The sequence below is a fragment of the Capricornis sumatraensis genome, chromosome 6, assembly GCF_032405125.1.
Source record: "Capricornis sumatraensis isolate serow.1 chromosome 6, serow.2, whole genome shotgun sequence".
Taxonomy (NCBI): domain Eukaryota; kingdom Metazoa; phylum Chordata; class Mammalia; order Artiodactyla; family Bovidae; genus Capricornis; species Capricornis sumatraensis.
In genome coordinates, this window is record NC_091074.1 from 52,184,755 (window position 1) to 52,206,692 (window position 21,938).

The 21,938-nt window shown below is 41.0% G+C and overlaps 1 protein-coding gene across 2 annotated transcripts in view; it reads right to left on the reverse strand.

The window, feature by feature from the left end:
- The window catches only part of DOCK8 (dedicator of cytokinesis 8), a 158,493-nt gene that overhangs the window by 12,527 nt on the left and 124,028 nt on the right, over positions 1-21,938 (reverse strand). For both annotated transcript variants that reach the window (XM_068974285.1, XM_068974284.1), the window contains 12 exons: positions 20,201-20,297; positions 18,441-18,575; positions 17,318-17,470; positions 16,111-16,269; positions 15,323-15,423; positions 14,374-14,566; positions 9,680-9,823; positions 8,149-8,280; positions 7,543-7,677; positions 5,820-5,909; positions 2,621-2,857; positions 34-177 (listed from right to left, as the gene is read on the reverse strand). In XM_068974285.1, coding sequence (XP_068830386.1) covers positions 34-177; positions 2,621-2,857; positions 5,820-5,909; positions 7,543-7,677; positions 8,149-8,280; positions 9,680-9,823; positions 14,374-14,566; positions 15,323-15,423; positions 16,111-16,269; positions 17,318-17,470; positions 18,441-18,575; positions 20,201-20,297 — 1,720 coding nt within the window. The remainder of the gene's footprint in view (positions 1-33; positions 178-2,620; positions 2,858-5,819; positions 5,910-7,542; positions 7,678-8,148; positions 8,281-9,679; positions 9,824-14,373; positions 14,567-15,322; positions 15,424-16,110; positions 16,270-17,317; positions 17,471-18,440; positions 18,576-20,200; positions 20,298-21,938) is intronic.

Here is a 21,938-nt window from a genome sequence, read left to right on the forward strand (position 1 = left end):
CCAGAGGAGCTGCCACTAGCTAGTTTTGCTTACCTGATTGACAGTAGCTCCAACAGAGCCTTGCAGCACCATTTGAAGCATCTTGGCATCAGGAGGCTCCTGGTTAATGGCAACTGCTAACTGCAGAGTCTTCTTCTTCATATCTTCAATGGCAACTTCAATTGGTGTCAAAACAAACTGAATATGAGGCATAAATGTAGGGAAGGTCATTGTCAGGTCTTATAAGCCATGAGCAAGCATGGAGCTATGATAGAGAGGACACTTGGGTTTGAAGCATCAGTGAAGGCTTTCAGAGCAATTTAGAATAATCTTGACAGGTTAAGAGGAAGGAAGAGTCTAACATTTCTTGAGTACTTATTATGTACTGGAAGCTTTATATCCATTTATCATTTTCCTCTTTAAACAACCTCCTATTCTCTCCACTTTACAATCAAAGAAGGATTTGTAAGGTGGAGTAAGTGCCACAAAATGACACTGGTCATAAGTGGGGAGGATTTTGACCACAATAATATCCACATTCAAAATCCATGTTTCTTATACACTGTTAGGTATCCTTTCCTATTGTTGAACAAGTCACTTGACTTAAAATTGGGAAAGCATTTCTTCTTCACCATAACACAAGATTTTGGCATCATGTGTGCTTTCTCTAAATCACCTTGAAGGTGAACTCTTGATAAACAGAATTCTCTTCAGGGTCAATCTGCTAGTTGTTAAGTTCTGTTGGTTTGGAGTATGGGCTAAATGTTATTGGTGGAGTCATGTCCCCTCCAAATCCAGATGTTCAAGTCCTAGACCCCAGTACTTCAGAGTGTGACTTTAACTGAGACAGGGTCTTTACAGGGGTAATCAAGTTCAAAGAAAGTCATTAGGATGGGCCTAAGCCAACATGCCTTATATGTCCATCTAAGAAGAAGAAATCTGGACACATGGGTATGCACAGGGGGAAGATGAGGTAAGAAACTCAGGGAGAAGGCAGCCATCTGCAAGCTAAGGGAAGAGGTCTGGAACAGAACCTTCCCTCATGTCTTTCAGAAGGAACCAACTCTGCCAGTGCCTTGATTTTTGACTTCTGGTCACCGAAACAATTAGACAATTAATTTCTGTTTCTAAGCCACCCAATCTGTGGTACTTTGTTATATTAGCCTCAATAAACTAACATACTGACATTCTTGGAGGAACTACACATGGCCAAGAAAAATTGTGAGGACTCTTCCTGAGACCATGATTTTATTTCTGTGCTGTACCAACCTGTCCTAGTGCTCAGAAGTCTAAAAGAGTAAGAAATACAGCAGATGCCTTCTACGTGAGCCTTCTCTTAGCCAAGTCATCAGACTGGGCTTTCTTTGCCCTCTGTGAAACCCATACTGTGATGTGGTTGCTGAACACATGAGCTGCTGGGCAATTCTCCAGGAAGCTCGGTCCCTGTGCTCCTGTGCAAGGAGGTGTGTTATTCACCACAGTTCATTTGTGTTTGTTCACCAACTTGCTTACGCCTGTCATACTTGTTATTTTAATGACCTAATCTAATTCAGTAATGCATAAACTGGTGAACTATGGGTGTGGAAAGAAGAGTTGTTTCTACGAAAACCAAGCTAATGCTTGGGCAAGAAGTTGTGAAACTGAGTTGCTATAAAGATTCCTGTCTTATTAGGTGTGCTCAAGACAACGGTCAAAAGCTAGGGGCAAAAAAAAAAAAAGTCATAAAAATCTAGAAGCATTCTGCTCTCACGTTGTTTTACAAGGTTCTTTAAGCTCTCACTCTGCTTTACAGAAACCAAAACTGAACACATGGACATTGCATCATGGGTGAGGTTTATACAAGAAAGACAATGCTGAATTGTGATCAGCCAACCCTAAATCACAGGCAAGGCAGTGACTCGACACAAAATGAATGACAAATTAATGCACATGTACGTCTTTTAAACTAAAAGAAAATGCTTATGTCTAATTTTCAGCAATTCTGTAGCTTGAGACATTTTCTTGATCCATGAATTTGAGGTCTTTTGCTACACATGGAACCAGAAGAGAGAGGTCTTTCCTGTATCAACGCTTAGATAGGGAAACTGATGAAGATAAGTGCCTTGTGCAATGTCACAGGAGGATGCTGGGACTAGAAGACAGCTGATCACCTGTCTAACTGGCATGGTGCCTCCTACAGCCCAACATCAGCTCCTTGGGGCTACTCACTTGTTGTTCCTGTCTCTGATAATTAACAACAGAATGCTGTTGGAATCACCTGAAGCTTTCAAATATGTAAAACTTTAAATAAAATCTTTAAAAATGTTATATTTCATGTAAATTTAACATTAAAATATGAATACAAAGTAAATGTTACAATTGTGTACATATATTTCTATTAAAGATATAACTTTAAAATAGAATATACTTAAATATCAAGTGTGCTATAAAGCATGCAGTTGCCTAAACAGGATTCCCTGGCACCACAGCAGTGAGAGGATAACCACCTTAATAATAATTCAAAGGCACCCCTTTTTAGATTTTTATGTGAGTCTGCCATGAAGGAGCATGAAGGCAGCCTGTGTGTCATCCTGGGAGGAGACCCAGGCCCACTGGCTCAGCCATGGCCACCGTCCAAGCCCGTTCCCCCCAGTGCCTTTACCTCCTCCTTCTGGGCGACGCTGATCCTAGTCTTGATGTAGGGGAAGGCATGCAGGGTGGTCAGGATGGTGTTCCGCCGGTACTGCTCATGCAGCTCGCCGCGAGGCCGGCCCTCCAGGGTGAAGGGGGTGGTGTACATGAACCTCCGCAGGTTGAAGTTCTTCTCAAAGTAGGTTAGCCTGTCTTTCATCTCATACTCATCAAAGTAGGGCTCCACGAAAGTGATCTGTATGTAGGCCTGAGTGGGAAAGGGAAGGGATGAGCTGGTCTGCACATGACCACCCAGGGCGCACTGGGGGGGCCGCGGGACAGAGAGAGGCAGTACGGCCCCTCTGTGCTCACAAAGCTGAGAGAACTAGGGGATGCATCAGCTGTCAGCCATCCTTCCTCTCCACCCCCGGGGAGATGAGAGACAGGACTGGGAGAAGGCGAAGGGAGGGTGAAGTCAGGTCCACAAGCTGCCCCTCCTAGCAGAGCTCATGACCCAGCTGAAACTTGGTGTGAGAATTTGCAAACTGCTATTCAGAAGAAGCAAAACTTGGCTTTTCAGAACAACCATGCTATTAGAATGGCCAAACTAAAGAAAACTGACAATCCCAAGGGCTGACAAGGATAGGGAGCTGCTGGAGCTTTCATACACTGATGGTGTGAATGTACAATGGTATAGCCACCTTATGAAACAGATTGGCAGTTTCTCATACTGTTGAATTATATTCATCATATGACCCACCAACCCCACTTTGGTGTGTGTGCCAACAGAAATGAAAACTTGTGTTTATATTAAACCCTGGACTCAAATGTCTATAGCAGCACTATACATAATAGACAAAAACTAGGAACAACCCAAGTGTCCCTCAAGTGGGGAATGGATAAACAAACCTGGTACATCCATACAACAGAATACTACTCAGTAGAAAAATGGAATGAACCATTACAATATAGGTGAATCACAAATGCATTGTGCTAAGTGAAAGAAGTCAAACTCAAAAGGCTGTATAATTCCATTTATTTATTGTATGATTCTATTTATATGGCATTCTGGAAAAAACAAAACGACAAAGACAGAATATAGATTAATGACTTTCAGGGGCTAAAAACAGAGGGAGGGGATGACCACAAAGAGGCATGGGGAAATAAATATTTTAGGGTGATGGAACTTATCTTTTGATTTAAAATTCATAGAGACACACACAAAAAAGGGAGTTTAATAGCATATATTTAATTTTAAAATGTATGTACATACACATGCACCCATACCAACACACTATGAAGAAGAGCACTTATTGAGAAAGAAGGCCTTAAAAAAAAAAAGAATGATAATGACCACCAACTCTGCAACACTCATCCACTGAAATGGACAGATAAGGTCACTGACTATTAATAAATACACGTAAATCACTATTTAGTGTGAGCGAAATCTGGTTATAATCCTGGGTACAGATTCTCACTTAAAAGTCTCACAGCTTACTTTGGGCATCTTAACAGAGGGGAAAACAGCACTCTACGTCAGATACGCCACTAATAACTCTACATGGCATGTGCCATGCATAGCTCACCATGGGCAAACAGCCAATCTTGTCTTTCAAAGACCTCAAACACTTCTGCGTGAAGCACTTCTACTCACCACAGTTATTGCTTCAAGCTTAGATTGGGGAATGTATCTGAACTAAGTCCTTTGAAATATGTAGAAAAACAAACTCTTATATTTGCACACTTTCTTCCTACTGGCGTCCTCTTCATAATATCTTGGAGGGCAGAACTGAGAGAAGGTTAGACTCCTCACTTTATAAGCCTGCTGGATGGCAACTGCTCCTCGTTCCCCAGGCCTTAAAAATACCTTGAACTTGCATTATGTCCAACAGCTCAGAAATCTCTCTCACATACATATCTGGGCTGAGCAGGCAGTTATCACCCTGTCTTTGTCCTTAGCTGGTCTTTGTCTTTCTTTCCTAGCACAGAGCTTCAAAACCTCTTGGAATTTCCTCAGTGATAGTCACTGTTATTCTCATGAAGTAACTCATGGTGGGTCCCTAGATAGCTTCAGAATGATGGCTGGTCATCAATAAGAATAATCTTCAGATTAGACAACTGGGACTCTGGGCCAGCCTGAGTGCTGGGGAAGGAGCAGGTTGGCAACTGAGTTCAGTAATGTAGTTGCTGTTTTAATCAAACATGCCTATGTAATGGGATCTCAATAAAAACCCTGGACAACAAGGCTCAGTGGACCTTCTCGGTTAGTGAACACATTGATATGTCAGGAGGGCACCAGGCCTGGATTCCACAAGGAGAAGGCATAGAAGCTCTAGGATAGAACTAGCCCTTTGTGCAACCTTTAGCACAAAACTATAAGCATCAGTATAGTCCTTTTCTGAGTTCTGCGAGTCATTCAAGTGGATTATCTACTGAAAAGTGCCAAGGGAATCCACACATTTGTATTTGTCTGGTCAGAAATGCAGGCTGCTTGGGGTCCCACTTGATGTTGGCATCTAAAGTGAGGGCAAGCTCCTGCAGGACTGAGCCTAAGCTGGTGGAGTTTGACACTAACTCTGCATGCTGAGCATCAGAATTGCATTGTGGTACACCCAGCTGGGGGCGAGACAGAATACACCCTCACATGAAAAGTGAGGAAACTGAAGTCCAAGCCCTTTTCATCATTCCTCCAACAGCACAATGACCCTGTATTTGGCTGAAAAGAATGCCTCCACCAAATGCTGTCAGTGAGAAGTTTGTATCTTTTCAACATACTTTAAATTGAGGATTCAAAGTGTTAATAGAAGGGCTGTAAAGAAGTGATTAGAAGTGCAAGTTTGAGGATCACAGACCCCAAGTCTGAATACTGGCTTTGACATTTGCATCATCTTGGAAGTTTCTTACCTATTCTAGATCTTACTTTTCTCATCCGTAAAATGGGAATAACAATATTTACATCAAGGAGCTGTAGGAGGATGAAATGCAACAGTGTATGAAAAGGGTCTAATACAGTGTCAGGCATACAGCTGGTCTTTAATAAATGGTGGCTCCTATTACGATCCCTGCCATCGAGTATGGTTTAAGACTTAACCGTTAAACCGTAAACAACAACAAAAAATTTGGTTGCATTGAAATGATGTGGAGTCCAGACAGAGGAGGTCATTTTATGTTTTGGGGGTAGAACAAAGGGAATCAGAGCCAGATGGCTATTTTTTGCAATATTCCCATACCTTGTTAGGGTCCAGCTTGGTTTTGTCCACAGGCGCAGAGTCTTTTATCACTTCCACAAATTCTGTACCAAAACATTGACTATAAAATGCCTAGGCAAGAGAAACCAACAGATTATAAAGGTTATTTTAACATGCTGCAACTCTTTGTCTCTAGAAGCGGAATAAGTTCGGAACAAGCGTATGGTAGAATGTGCTCTCTGAATTATTTAATGTCCCTCTGAGCTAATGAGCCAAGTTCAGCATTTCCTGAGACAAAAATAAAAATAAAAGGAAGTCCAGCATTTGCAAACTGATCTATACTTCCATATAAAATATATGCTTGACATCTAATTCAACAGCATCATCTATTTCCAGAAGATGCTCCAGGGCATAGAACTATTTACTTCTTGCCTTTTGTACCTTAGGAACTTGGAGGTCACGAGGCCTCCCATAGTGTGACAACCCACAGTGCAAAGGAAGATAAAATATATGCTTCTAGTTCTAAATTGGGGAAACATATTAGGAAACCAAGTGGCCTGGGGTCAACTGCTAGTTCCTCTCATGAGCTGAAAAACTGCGCAAGTCATCCATTCACTTTGAACCATGGCTTCGTTGGGTCAAGTAAGGATTAAAGTCTCTTGTCTCTTTTGGCATGGATGGATAGTATCGATATAAGGAGCAATTTGACAACAAAAGTGTTTTAAGTTTGACAGTCATGAAAGGACATAAATTCAAAGCAATAGCAAGAAAGCAAAAAGTGAATTTCCAGTTAATTGTCATCAGCATTTCAGGGGACCCAGTTATTCCGCTTGAGATGATTTTGCTTAGGGGGCACCCCATGACTTTCCTCCTGAATTCTTAGTGCCTGGCCCCTTTCCATGTCTGTTTATTTCTTTCTCACTTTTCTCTAGGCTGTTTCTCCCTTTCTCCAGCTTTTCCTCCAAGAACATGCTGCTCTCTTCTGCTACATTCTGGATCAAATGTAAACAGCAGGTTGGATTGCGGCTGCCAGAACATGGGATTAGGTGCTGATTCTGATTATCCAGAGAGGGGTGCTCCTTGGATCAAGAGGAAAAGTTCACTGTGCCCAGGACACAGTGGGCCTACAGTCGAGCATCTCCAAATCATAAGTCAGAATGTTGCCTGGTAACACCAAAAAGATGACCACAGAATTTTCTAGGGGAAATTTGATAATTTTGCCAAATGACTTTAAAGTCAAGATGATAAACTCCAAGCTGAAAAACTATTACTGAAATTTGAAAAGGTTTATAAGAAAGCACATGACATTGATTTGGATATTCTTGAAAATATTCACCATATAAATTTACAAACTTTGAAGAGTATGGGGCTTCCCAGGTGCCACTAGTGGTAAAGGACCTGCCTCCCAGTGCACGAGACATAAGAGACTCGAGTTGGATCCCTGGGTCAGGAAGATCTACTGGAGAAGCCTATCCACTCCAGTATTCTTGCCTGGAGAATCCCACGGCCAGAGGAGCCTGGTGGGCTACAGTCCAAGGAGTTGCAAAGAGTCAGACGTGACTGAAGAGTTAGCATGCACACAAGCGTCCTTACCTTGCTTTATCTCATGATTTCACCTAATATCTTGCTTTTATACAGGCAATGTGGGAAACTTTATATATGGACCAATGATGAATGTATGACTCTTAGTTTTGTTGTAATGACCCATTACAACTTGCTTTTTGTAAAGTATACAATGTTAATCACCCAGAATCTCTTGTCTTACCTCTAGTCTGTGAGAGATCTCAGGAAGCTTGGTAATTGCAGGCTCTTTGTAAACGAATTCCTTCTCATCCAGATCCCCAAATTTGGATCCATAGAAACCAACTCGGAAGTAGGTTCCAAACATCCTCTTATGACCCTGATGGACAAAATAAGAAAACCTCTCCTTAGTTTTGTAATTCATGAGGATCCATTGGGTTGCAAAGGTCAGGAGTCTTTTATTGTTGGGTTACAAGGCATTTTATTCCTATGGCAAATATAAACAATTCACACCTTTAAAAAAATTGATGTTTATAGAACAAATTTGGGAAATGATAGCAAAAAAAGCCATGAAAGATTTCTAGGATTTCTTTCAAGTGAATTTAAGAGATTTTCACATTCCTGGTTGCAAAGTAATTCAACTGCCTTCTTTCACAGTTTGAATTACAGTCCTCTATTTCCAGCCCTTTTCCATTTGATAGGAGAGAGCTACAGTACTGATAGGAGAGAGCTACAGTACTGATGTCCATAAGGTCAGTCACTCCCTGGAGAGGAAGAAGGGCTAAGCATCTCCGAGACTGAGTCACCTGCTATCAGATCATTGGACTTGATAGTCAGGATCCTGAGCTACCTTGCTAATGATGCTGTCAAAGGCCTTCTGCAGCTTTTCATGGGTGGAGGTCAGCTTCCGGAAGTCTCGATGAGCTTCCAGGATGGGGATGACCAGCTTGTAGACTTCATTAACTGTCTCGTACAGTCCTCCCTTGGAAAGAGGAGGAAAAAAATCAAAGAGAATTTAATCCACTGGGCACTTAGGAAATGGATTTAATATTGGTATCACAATATCTTACAGTGCAGGAATAAACTCTGAGTATCTTTGGTATGGTTGTAGGATTCAAACTGAACTAGACACATGCTAAGTGGTCCTATCTGATAATGTTAAGTTGGAAAAAGCATTTTCCTGGGAAAAAAATAGGACAGGAGACAGGCAGCAGGGACTAAGAACAATTCAGGAAGACAATCTTGGGCATCATATAGCCAGATGGGGGTCCTCATATAGCCAGATGTCCACTGAATGCCTGAAAATACTTAGAAGTCTAACTAGCTGGTTTTCTTGAATTTCAGGAAAAACAAAGTATCCTAGATGTTATCTGGATTCTGAAAGGGAAAGTTGAAAAACAGAAGATAATTAAAACGACAATTAAAACACATCGGTTGTAGGGTGGAAACATGGAAATGAAAAGGAGAGAAGAATGAAAAATATTAGGATGAAAACAAATTGTATCAGCTAAATTGAGTGAAGTATTAAATATTTACTTGGGTTAAAATTTGAGGGAGTAGGGAAATTATGAAAATGAACAACAGGCTTTCTTTCCTGACCTGAAACTCAGTAAGTTAACCTATACTTTTTTTTCCTTTAATTTGGAGTATTTAGACCCAGAGGCTCAGTGGTGAAGAATAATCTTCAATGCAGGAGACATAGGTTCAATCCCTGGGTTGGGAAGATCCCTTGGAAGAGGAAATGGCAATCCACTCCAATATTCTTGCCTGGGAAATCCAATGGACAGCAGAGCCTGGAGGGCTACAGTCCATGGGGTCTCAAAAGAGCTGGACACGACTGAACAACATCAACAGACCCAGATTAGGTTAGTGAGGGAGGGGAGTGTCTGCGGTTTCTACTCCTACATTCCTCTGCGCTGTCTGTGGTCTGTGACAATCCGGAGGATTACACAGCTGTCAGGAAAGGTCTATTATTTTTCTCTTCTCCCAGAGGCTCCACCCCAGTTCTCTCAAGGAGAGTAAATGAGAGAATGAGAACATGCCTTGTGATTTATGGTGTAAGCCTGGGCAAGCCGTTTCACCTTGCTGTGGCTTAGTTTCCACCTCTATTAAATGGAAATAATACTGTGAAACTGCTGCCCAGCTAATGAGCATGTAGTGAAAGCCAGAATATTGCAGTGATGAAAGGCTTTCTCACCTCCTTGAGAGCTGAGCCAATTTACATACATCAAAGTCCTCCGGCCCCTCCCGTGCCCTGTGCATCTTGCACGTGGTGTCATCATGAAGTGGAACTGACTGGCTGGGCACTAAAACCCACACACGGGGCACCAGCACTGAAGTTCAGGCTGCCTGTGGCGACCCAGAGGGTGGTGTGTACTGACCGTGCTGAAGAGCTCGGCCGCCTGCTCCAGTAGGCCCACCAGGCCACTCTCCGTGAAGTACCGGCCGGAGCACACCCCATCCTCATCAGGCGACAGGGTGTCATCAGAGACGGCAGACTCCTCCAGCACGTTGGAAGAAATATTCTGTAAGAGAACGTAGTATGAGCCCAGAGAATTGGGGAACCTGACTAACAAGGCATCACAGGAGTCCATGGTAGGGATGAGGAAGCCATCACTCCAATAGCCTCACCTTGTATGACTGTAAAAGGTCTGTAATTCCATCTAGAACAGCCTCTGACTGCCACTCATTTTGAAAGAACATGTAGAACCACTGGCCTTCAAAACTCAAGATTTTCTTTTCTTTTTAACCATTGGCAGATACAGAAAGGACACTTACCTCAACGTAACAACAGCTGAGTTGCTTTAGAGAAAGGACCCTAAGGGACATTCAGCAGGGATTGTGGTTTTTAAAATTAACTTTTTAAAAAGTTAATTAGACTCCTTGTTTCACCAGCTGAGTGAAACTCTAAAGTACTTGCTACTACTGACTTGGCTTGTAGGTGAACAGTCATAATATCACATGACAACTGCAAATGAGAAGGCCTTCTTTATGGGAGTCTTTATGACAATGCAGCAGTTACTGGTTTTTTTTCCTCTCCCCTCAAACATTTTGTTCCTCTCTACACACTTTTCTTTTTACATAAACCATAAAGCTGAAAGTCTCTCACAGAGAATGCAGTGATCAGGTCCAGGGCTAGGGTTAGCAAGGTGAAAACCCCAGGTCATAACATTTAGGAAACACTCTCAGGATTCTCTAAGATATGACCTGGAACCTGCTGGACCCCGAGAGTGAGTGCTTCCTTAAATTCTGCACTTTACATGCCTTGCTCACCTCACCTCAGTTCTGGCTCTGGCAGGGACTCTCATACTTTTGACAGGCCAAGAATCATTTTCTTCAATCTGTCTCATGGATATAGAAAAAATGCACATGGAACATTAAAAAAAACTGGAAACCTTTGTAGCTTAGGGCTGGCAAACAGGTAGCACACATGCTATTTCCTCATACGTCTAGACTCATAGCAGACAGAACTGATTAACTATAGTACTCTTTTTCCTGAAGCTTTTTTCAAAATTCCTCTCAGTATGGTACTCCAATCAACCACTATCAATTGACCAGGGTTGGCTACTGAAGTAAAATCTGTCTGCCTCTTGTTGGCCTGGCTAGCATGATCGAGTGACTCATCCTGAGCGTCAAGGCAGATAGAGTTGCTCCAGTCCTGTATCTTCTTATAAGGTAGTTTTGGGAATACAGGAGACTCTCAGAACTTTTTGTGACCAGTCTTTTTTCAAACCTGGTCTTTCTACTATGATGTTTCTGAACTAGAAATAACAGAAGGTCCAAGAGATTTCGTTGAAAAAATCTAATGACCCAAGAAACGAATCCTGTTAGTATTGGATGCAATTGTCCACACGTAGAGGAGTATATTTGCAGTTATGCAGTCTTATTAGCCAGAGAAGGAAATGGCACCCCACTCCAGTACTCTCGCCTGGAAAATCCCATGGACAGAGGAGCCTGGTGGGCTGCAGTCCATGGGGTCGCGAAGAGTAGGACATGACTGAGCGACTTGTTTCACTTTTCACTTTCATGCACTGGAGAAGGAAACGGCAGTCCACTCCAGTGTTCTTGCCTGGAGAATCCCAGGGATGGGGAGCCTGGTGGACTACTGTCTATGGGGTCGCACAGAGTCAGACACGACTGAAGTGACTTAGCAGCAGCAGCAGCAGTCTTATTAGCTGTAGTCACAGGGAAAAGATTCTGGGCAGACTTTTCTGGCTTCAGAATCAGGGAGGTAAAAGTAACATCAGTATCTAAGAATGTAGACATATCTACATTTGTGGAATAAATACTGCACTCTGGGGCACAGATTCAACGATCTCAGCTCCTTGGAATTCAGTGGCCTCAGGGTTATTTTCCTTGCACAGATTTATTTATCTCCAGTTTATAATTCCTTTCCAAAATTTCAATTTTATTGGAGCAGAACAAGGTTGAAAACTAAAGCACACAGCATTTAAGAAACCAACACTGGACATCTGTTGTTAATGCTGCCCCAAATTCCTTCATCCTTCTATAAAGTAAAGCCTCCTGGGAAACCATCCATAACTCCAGGTGTGGACCTCAACTCTCGTCCAGCCAATCATAGCATTCCATGTCTCTGGCCACTATGATTGGTTCAGAGATGAGCACATGACCTGGTCAGAACCAACAGATGCACTGAGATGGTCAATGCAGCTTCTGGAAATAAGGCATTTCTCTACTCTCCTGGACTTGAACCGAGGCACATGTGAACAAATATGTCTCAATGAGTGTGGGAAGCCAGTGAAGAAAGAAGCTGAGCTGACATAACAGAAAGCAGAGACTGGAAGTGATGATGACACTGAGGTCTGATGACATTGTTTGGGCCCCTAGGTCCAGTTTGGCAGGTGCTACTCCAGACTCATCTCTTACATGTAAGCTGATAAGTTCCATTTCTACCTTAGGTCAGTCTGGGTTAGGTTTTCTGCCATGTGCAAGCACACATTTCCTAAAAGATTTGCTATGTCTCATTCGAGAGAAAGGAGACTTGGTTCATAAGCATCAGGGTAATTTGGCTTCTCTTCTCACCATGTTCTGTGTGTTGAAGACCTCATTCTTCACAGTTCCTTCTGCTTCCCCTTCCCCTTCCTTGTCTTTCTGAACATTCCATGGCCCCCAAGCTGGGTCACGTGATAAATACTCACACTTTCTTGTACCTCTTTATTACAGCAGTTATCATAATTGTAATTGAATAAGAATTGGAAGAATTAGCTATATGATGTCACTCTCTGGCTGGAATTACTGTAAAGTTCGTGAGGACAAAATAAATGCTCAACAAGTATCACCTAAAAGAATGGATAAGTGAATAAAGATCTATGAAAAAATAGAGCTATATGCCCCCACATAGGGACAACATGGAGTTTTTCTGTTGTTTCTAGAATAACTGTTCTACTCACCTTGATATGACTTACTATAAGCAATAGAATTCTAGGTGAAATAAGAATTGCAAGGCTTACTAAACATGAAACAATAATTAAATGCCATTAATATTTAAGTGATAAATATAAAATAAAATACAGTAAATGGGGAAAAGGCATTAAAGTTTATAAGTAATAGTTTAGTTAATGAAACAAGACAAAAGGATGATATAATTCCATATTAAGTGGTAAGCCCAAAGATTTCTGGGAACTGAAAGAGTAATACTTATATTTTTCCTTGCTAATATCAAATGGTCAAAATAAATTTGGCAAAAAAAAATATATCTAAAATTGGCTTTTATATCTTTCTTCACTATTATATGATTCAAAATCAGGTGTGATATTTTTATGCTTTTAGGGTAAGAATTAAATTTTTGGCTTTTTATAATGAACATTTCTAAATTGAGAATAAAATTTATTTGCTGAGAATGAAATGACAAATATTATTAGTATTGAAGATCATAAGAAAGGAGGAATTAATAATATGAGGTAATACCCAGATTGCCTGGTGAACAGTATTCAGGAAATCAGAAACTCCTGGCTCTGCCAACAGCAGTTTTTGCATCTTACTTTCTAAGCCTGGGAAAGCTACTTTGAATTATCTCCTCTTTCTGGTTCACACAGCATCACAAAACTGTGTTGAAGAGCAACAATGAGAATAAAGCCTTTTATAAAATCAGTCCTGTAAATTCAAACAGGAATAATCCAAACACTTGTAAAGCAAACGACTTTGTGAGTCTGCCTTGAAAAGGGCTCTCTTTCTGTACTATACTGTTACAGGTTTCAGGGATGGTCATTTCTACGGATTAGGCCTCTAAAAGTACCCATAAAATTTTTGTTTCCTCTAAAGACTGTTTAAAGTACTCAGCAAAAACAGTCCAAGTGACCACTGACATTGCAACCTGAACCAACTTTCAGACCTAGCAGACAATTTCCCATTGCTAACTATGGGTGATATTCAGCTTATCCTAAGACAGTATTGATTCAGCCCTTTTTTCCTTCCCAGGTTGTTTGGTTCTTTCTCAATTTTAGATTAGAGAGGAAGATGTTAAAGAGTTGGGGAGTGCAATCAAAGGAATGGGCCCGGAGGGGAATAATTTCTCCAATATTTGGAAAAAATACTTTCACATTTGTCAGTACACTGTGCCAGTTATAAGTCTTTGAGAAAGAGTTTAAATGACCTTAGAAAAGTTGCTCTCTCAATTTATCTGTACAGCGGGAGTAATAATATCTGCTCTTATTTGTCTGTTTCACTGGTTTACAGAGAAGGTCAAATGAAATCATGGATGTGAAAGTATTCAGCAATGTCAAAATGCCTATCAAATCTATATTCACTGTAAATAATAATTAAAAAAAAAAACCCAAGACGGTAAAGCTGTTAGAAGAGGCAAATATAACACACTAAAGCAGATCTTCTCAGCCTTGGCAATATTGATATTTGGGGGCCAGATAACTTTTTTGTGGTGGGAGCTGTCCTATGCATTGTAGGGTGTTTAGCAGCATCCCTGGCTTTATACCTATTAAATGCCACTAGTACCCATCCTCCCACCCTCAGCTGTAACAACCAAAAATATTTCCAGAGATTGGCAAATGCCCCCAGAGGAGAGCCAGTGCACCAAAGGAAAAGGTGAACTTGCCCCCACCTGAAAGCTGACGCTGCCCACGGGCAGGTAGCTGTGGTCCTCCAACATGCTCAGATATTCAGCCACCAAAGCAGCCGCGTGTACCAGGCACATGGCGGCCTCCGTGTAGCACTTCCTCTTGGTGTGTTTCTCTGCCATGTTCTGGAGCCAGGTCAGACGCAGATCAGGAGATGCCTGGTAACTCTTGGCAATTCTGAAGATGGGTTTAGAAAGTTTCAAAGACAACTGGTTAGTGATATTGTTTTTCTATTGGGTATGGACACTTTTTTTCCCTTGAGAGTTTTGCCTGCATGTTCAGAAAATAAGAGAAAAGGCAAACATGTATCAGTCCAACTGTTTTTATTTCATGTCTAGGGTGTGTAGGACCCTAAGAATGCTATCATTTAGTTAAAGATTTATGGGGGAAGAAAAGACCTGATAAACTGATAAATATTTGAATGGAGCACTAGTAATTTTTCTTCCTTTGCTTTCCTTTATCTCAAAATAATAACAGAAGACAAAAATACTACCATCTTATGACATCATGTCAGAACAATTTTGTCTTTGTAAGTAGTTTCTCCTAAAACAAGGATTATAAAGCAAAAATTTAAACTACAGAGTAAAATATGATTTCTAAATGAAACTTACATGCATGTCTGAATGTAAGTGCAAAAAATTTCAGATATAATTCATGTGACAGTTGATAGTTCTTTTCTCTCATTCTATGGTAAGTAGAAAATAATGTTAAAAATATATACCTCCCTTTAAATCAGGGAACTCTTTCTCAAAACGTGTACATGAATCAACACCCTCCAAATGATGATTTTCTACCAATTTCTAAGTACAGTTCTGGCTGTCAGCCAAATAAGTGTAGCCACATTTCCTGTGATAATTATATTCATAAAAACTCCATAGTGGCAAACCCTAGATCTTTAAGTAACACACTTTTGATTTCATCAGAGAAGTTCACCTGTACATGAGATCCATAAGCATCTCAGGATCTTCCTGAAATTCCCTCATTTTCACTGTGTCATATAAGATGCTATTCAGATTGCAGAGAAGTTCTTCCACCTGGAAGGAAAAAAAAGGTGTATACCCCAAACAACCTTAGCACTGTAGTCCATAGTAACAGAAAGTTAGGACTGCACTGAGAGTCCAAGGGGCAGTCATGAGCAGGCTTTGCTAAGATAGGAGAGATCACAGGTGGAGGAAGTCTAGACTGGATCCTCTTTGACCTTCATCTTTGCAGGTCCAGGCACTGCCAAGGCCTATACGTGAGTTGGCCTCTGACATCCATGTATTAGTCCTGAATCCTTATACTATCTTCCCTCTCCAGTACTTTTTTGGTTAAATTAGTTTCAGTTCTTTGTAACATGTAAGCCTGCAACTGTACTCTGGACATCAGGGCTTTTTATAACAACTAGGAGGTAGCTTAGGACCTCAGCTTAGGTTCCATATAATGCATATGACAATATTTTGCACAATTATCTATATCATATGACATAATTATATTTCATAAAATATATATAAAATATATGTTATATATCTTATACACACACATATATATGTATGTTTATATATATATATGGAGAAGGAAATGGCAACCCACTCCAGTATTCTTGCCTGGAGAATCCCATGGACGGAGGAGCCTGGTGGGCTACAGTCCACGGGGTCGCAAAGAGTCGGACACACACACAGAGGTTTAAAACTGGCTGATCCCAGACCCACGTATGAGACAAAGCATGCTCTTCGGTCTACCTGCATGGGAAAAGGAGTGGTCTGCATGGCTGTGTCCTCTTCTGCATAGGCCAAAATTGTCCTCAAGGATCTTCTCAGGTACTCCTCATTAAAGTCTTGTGCTTTTCCCACCAAAGATGCCAGAGACATGGTTACTTGCATCTTTACTCTTGCAAAGTTCTGAGTCAGGGGAAAAATGGTGGAACAAACAAGAAGCAGTCAGCTAGTAGATAATTGGAGGAGGCAGAGCCAGACAATAATAACTCTCTAGTGTTTCCTTTACCCAAGATCAATCATTTCTTTTTTCCCAATGAAATGTGAGCCATACTTTCCTCATGATTCATATTGTTGTTTAAATGGTTTAAATGGGTATTGCTCTGACATAAATCTTTCAGCTCCCTTTAAATTTTCATTGAGGACTGGGCCAGCTCTGTGCATTAATGCAGAAAGGTTCCTACACAGCTGGGTCACAGAATGTCTCCTTTTGTGCCAAGATTCCTCTTCTTGGAACTTTACTTAAACTTCAAAGAGGAGCAGAATCTACATGGGCAAGATTTCTGAGATTTCTGGACTCTGGGTAGGCATTGACGTTGTTTCTCCTTTCCTTCTAGGCCCATGGAAAAATATGGTGATTCCAAGGGGCCCTGACAAATGTCCTGAAGGATTTTCAATAGCTACACTTAATACATTCTGCGGACCCCGGCTTTCTTCCATGGAACAAATTATCTTTGAATATCAGCTGAACATGCTCATTAACATGACCACAAACGTAAACTGCGAAAAAGCACACCAAAATCTAGATCAGCTAAGACGGTGCTGTAATAAGGCTGAATTCCAAAGGCTACGAAGCTTCACTGAACACTTAGCCATAGATGATAGTGATCATTTCAAATTCTCTTCCACAGGTCATTCTGGCACCAGTCAATCAGAATGTGGAAACAAGAGAAGCTCTTCCAAAGTCCTAATTCTGTTGTATTTTTCACCCACAGATGACAACCTTGAATCTACACATAGCCATTCATTTCTTATGGAAACACACTGATGGAAAACACTGCATTCATCAGTCTTAATACTTTACTTCTAGATGGAAATTCAGAAAAAGGCTGCTATCCATCTACATGTCCAATTGTTCCCTTCACACAGGGTAGAAGTCAACTGCAATAGTGCACGCTTTTCCTCCATAGTGCTTTGCACTGACTCTTGATTCGCGGTCCCCTTGAGCACTTACGCTGGTGGCTCCAAAGCTGAACCTCATGAGGAGGTAGAGAGTGGCGCAGGCTTGGCTGCGGGTGATGTCCATGCCGCTGCTGCAGTGGTGCAGCACTCGCTGACACAGGTCTGCACACTGCTCCACTTCCTCCTCAAACAACAAGTCGCCAAACTAGGAGAAACGCAGTGGCATTAGACATCACTTGGCACATTCATACCCTTTCTGGACCAGATGCCTGTTGAGATATTAAATGTCTGCTTGGACAAGCAAAGCCCAGAAGAGTTAATGCACTGCTCCATAAAGACAATGAGTTACTTGAGTCAGAAGATGAACTGAGGCCATGGAGTTGACTTGATCTCATTAGGAGCTGCTTACTAAGATCAAGGCTACATAATTATCTGCATGGTTAGCCAGGTGAAGTCACAGCTCAGAAGGAATTATCCCATGTTTCCCTGGAAATTACTGGTGACTAAGAGCAAATGATCCCGACAGATGAGAGCAGAGAGAGTCCACTTTATTTCAGCTGTGTCTCATGGCTTGTGGGATCTTAGTTTCCCAACCAGGGATCGAAATACTGAAAATGCAGAGTCTTAACCACTGGACCACCAGGGAAGCCCCAGGAGTCCACTTTCTAAATGTAAAAGATACCAGGTAGAGGTCAACAACCAAGATTTTCAATAAAGTGGAGGGGGCTGAGGGGTGGAGCACAGAGATCTGCAATACACCATTTTACTTTTGGAAAATCTATATTCTTCAGGCTATGAGAAATTTATTTCTAAACTTTCTGGCATTTTATGATATGATATTTTGTAAGACTCACTAATGGGAGTCATGCAGAGGAACTGAATCTCATTCAGATATTAATAAAAAAAAAAGGTGAAAAACAAATCTGCTCAATTGATTTCCACTCTCATGTCTCCAGTGAATGGGCCCACATTTCTAATGTGAGAGGCACTGGTGAGTCTCACAGAATCAGTGTATCTGCTTCCTTCCTATCGAGACTTAAGACTTTTACCTCAGTGTCACTTAACACAGTGGTGGTCTGCGGGTTTTCGTGCACCTGAGGCAAGAAATGTGAAGCTAGACTGATGAGAATCTTAACTTTTAATTAAGAGTAAGAGAACAAGCATCCCATGTTTACCTTGGCAATGAGAGCACGCAGTGTTGCAAAGCAGTGAGTTAGGTATGTGGTGCTCTGATCACAGCTCAGAGAATTCACAAGGACCCTTAGCACGCCTCCCAGAAGGCTGTCTTTGCAGTCCAGAGCCGAGCTAGCCTGGGGGAAGAGAAGAACAGCATCAATGTATCCCTGTGCTATGCCCGTGAACTGAGAGGGGAAGAGAGAAGTAGATACTTTGGGCAATTAGCACAGTGACGCTGACATTCCATCTCTTGGTCTATGATCTTAAGGGTTTGAGAAAGTATCCTGCACATAGCACATCACCAGGAGTGCTGAAGCCCTATTTCCACATGACTTAATTCCAAAACTCCCAACTGATTTGGGATTTACGCCTTATTCTGGGCCACTAACCCAAGCTATAAAGCACACCTCCCCCTCATCCTGGGTAAGCTTTTGGAAAGGTCTTTTTCCTTGTATACAAGGCACAGCTTTCCTTGTGAGCCTCCCAGGGGCTGCTTGTGGCAGTGGACATTTATAAATAGAAGCTTATGTATCACCTGCAGCAGGATTAATACCACCAATGTCAATAACAATTTTCAACTGCCTTTGAAAACTGCAAGTACATTTTGAGCACAGATGTTAAGAAGACAGCACTCAAAGCAGTATTATATAAAGATATAATCAATGTGATGCCAAGTATTTGATACCAAGTATTTATCAAAGATACCATATACTTTTTGTCTTTATTTTTATACAATAATTACATTTTAAGAGACAAAAGTTGGATTACTAAGGTTCAACTGTATTTTGACGATATTTCCTTTTCTAGCCCTAGAAACAATACTGGATCCATTCTAATAAATGATTTTTCATTGGAAACATGTAAGGACTCATTTCTGAGGTTAACTGAAACGTTATCACCTAGATGTCTTGAGAATTTCTGGAAACATTCACTTAGAAGATGAAATTAGTATGGTGAACTGCATTACTGTAAAGTTCACAGTGATATAATACTTTTCTACAGCAGGGTTGGCAAATTCGTGGTACAGATTATTTTTTTTCATTAATTTGTGTCCAAAACAGACATCATTAATCACACTTTGCACTCTTTTTACTTCGTCCAGTCATAATCTTAACTCCCATACAGACATCAACCATAATTCAAATGGGGCTGATGTAGCAAAAAAAAACCCACAAAAACCTACCTACCACAACTATTATAGGTATTGAATTATAAGCCCACCACTAACATTATAATCTTTGCATACACTCAAGTAGATTTAACTATGAGGGTCAGTCTGTCAAGCACCTAACTCTTTCCAAGTGAACATCAAGTCAATGAATCCAGAAGAATGTTCTGTTTGAGTATTTCTGGAATTTCTAAGCTGGATGCTATTGTAAATAGTTTTCACTACTGTAAATAGTCTTTCACTTTCACTTCCTTTATCTGGCTTCCCTTGTGGCTCAGCTGGTAAAGAATCCACCTACAATGAGGGAGACCTGAGTTTGATCCCTGGGTCAGGAAGATCCCCTGGAGAAGGAAAAGGCTATCCATTCCAGTATTCTGGCCTGGAGAATTCCAAGGACTGCACAGTCCATGGGATCACAAAGAGTTGGATGCACCTGAGTAACTCACTTTTACTGTAAATAGTAAACTTCCTGACTTCATTAAACAAAAAGCATTTTCATCATGCTTATTTTTTCTCAATTTTCTATAAAGGATTCTTATTAAATTCCAGTGGACATATTCATGTTGAACAGATCAGGAGTTTGTTCCTCACCTGGATAATGTTTTCCTGCATATCAAGGATGATTAAATTTGCTTCTGTAGCCAGATTGCCACTGATCAAGGCTTCTTGATCTAACTCTGCCTTTGTTCTAAGAAACAAAAAGAGGTCAAATTAAAGTGTACATCAAATCTGGTCATTTCCTGATGATGGTAATCCATATGCCAAGTGTAAAGAAATCTTCTGAAGAGTCAATCTAGGAGTGAAAACAAAGCAGCTGGTCACTGGCAACTAAGGAATATAGGTACCTTGTGTAATTGGAGCCTGGTTAAAAGAGTTTCTAGGTAGAGCCTCCCGGTCATCCGCATCCCCACTATTATGAAGAATGATGACAATTATAAAAATAACAAATGGGTAGAAAAGCAATTATTGGTTATTACTAGCAATTAGGCCAGCCAATCAGATTGTTGCTTAAAGCTTGAGGGTCATTCTTGCATTTCACCTGTGAGAATCATCTCTCAACCTGAGCCAGAAGGCCTCTGCAACAAGCTAGAGGAAGTGAGACTGGGTTTGTCGTGAATTTGGCTAATCACGATGCTGCTGGATTAGGAAAGGATGATGTTTCAGATGTGGTCAGGCAAGAGTCAGTGTCCTGACTTTCCAAAGACTGCTTTGGGGTTGCAGAGTCAAGTACGGGCCTTTTGTCTTTTTCCAATGGGAAGCAAGGCTGCATTCCTGTCGGGCACACCATCTCACTTCCTGCTAGATGTCAGTGTTTATTATCCCCTAGGGAATGGGAAATTACCTAGTGCTGCTTTTCTATTAGGTTCTTTTTTTAAAGGAATCAGAGCATTTTATGTATTAATTCATCCGTTCTCATAAATTTCAAGTGAATCTGGAAAGAGAAATTTCATATCTTCAAAGTTAGTGGCCAGCAAAGGGAAGTGTGAAGAACTGACTCTCTCAAGATGTCCCAGTGGCTAAAGTGTTGCCATAGGGGCTGGGGCACCCTGATATGAGCTCAAAAGTCTTGGTCCAAGATCATCACTTAGCTGTGCTCAAGTCCCTTTACCCAATGATGGGGGCATTGCTGTTGCTTATGTACCATTGAGGACTCAGAATTAACACTTTCTATGTTTTACATGTTTTCATGCCTAGGATAGGCTCTGTGGTCCCAAGCTGCTCTATACTTTTTCCTCATTCTCCAAATGACAATATTTATGTAAATAAGTGAAACAGAAAAGTTTCTTTTTATTAATTTACTGGTAGGTTTAGATTTAGAGCACAGCTATTTAACAGAAACATAATGGGGGGTTACTTGTGTCATTTTCTATTTTGAGGTAGCCACACTGGTGAAATGAATGTTAATATATTTTACTGAACCCAATATACCAAAAATATTGCTGATGTGTAATCACAATAAAATGTATTAATGAGATATTTTGCATTCTTTTATCTGTGTTAAGTTCGAAATCTGGCATGTCTGTTTTCACTTACTGTACCACCATGGCTACTGTGCCAGACAGTGCAGATCGAGCATGACCTCATCTGGGGCTTTTTCCCCAAATTTTTAAATTGTGGCAAAATACACACAACATAAAACTTACCACCTTAACCATTTTTAAGTGTACAGTTAAGTGGTCCCAAGTATACTCATATTGTGCAACCATCATCACCATTAATCTGGATTTAAAAAGCTTATCAGCTATTTCTTCAAAACAATGGTTCTCAAATCTGATTTCACCAGAATCAAATGGGGCTTTCACCACATACTGTTTTCTGGGTCCCATTG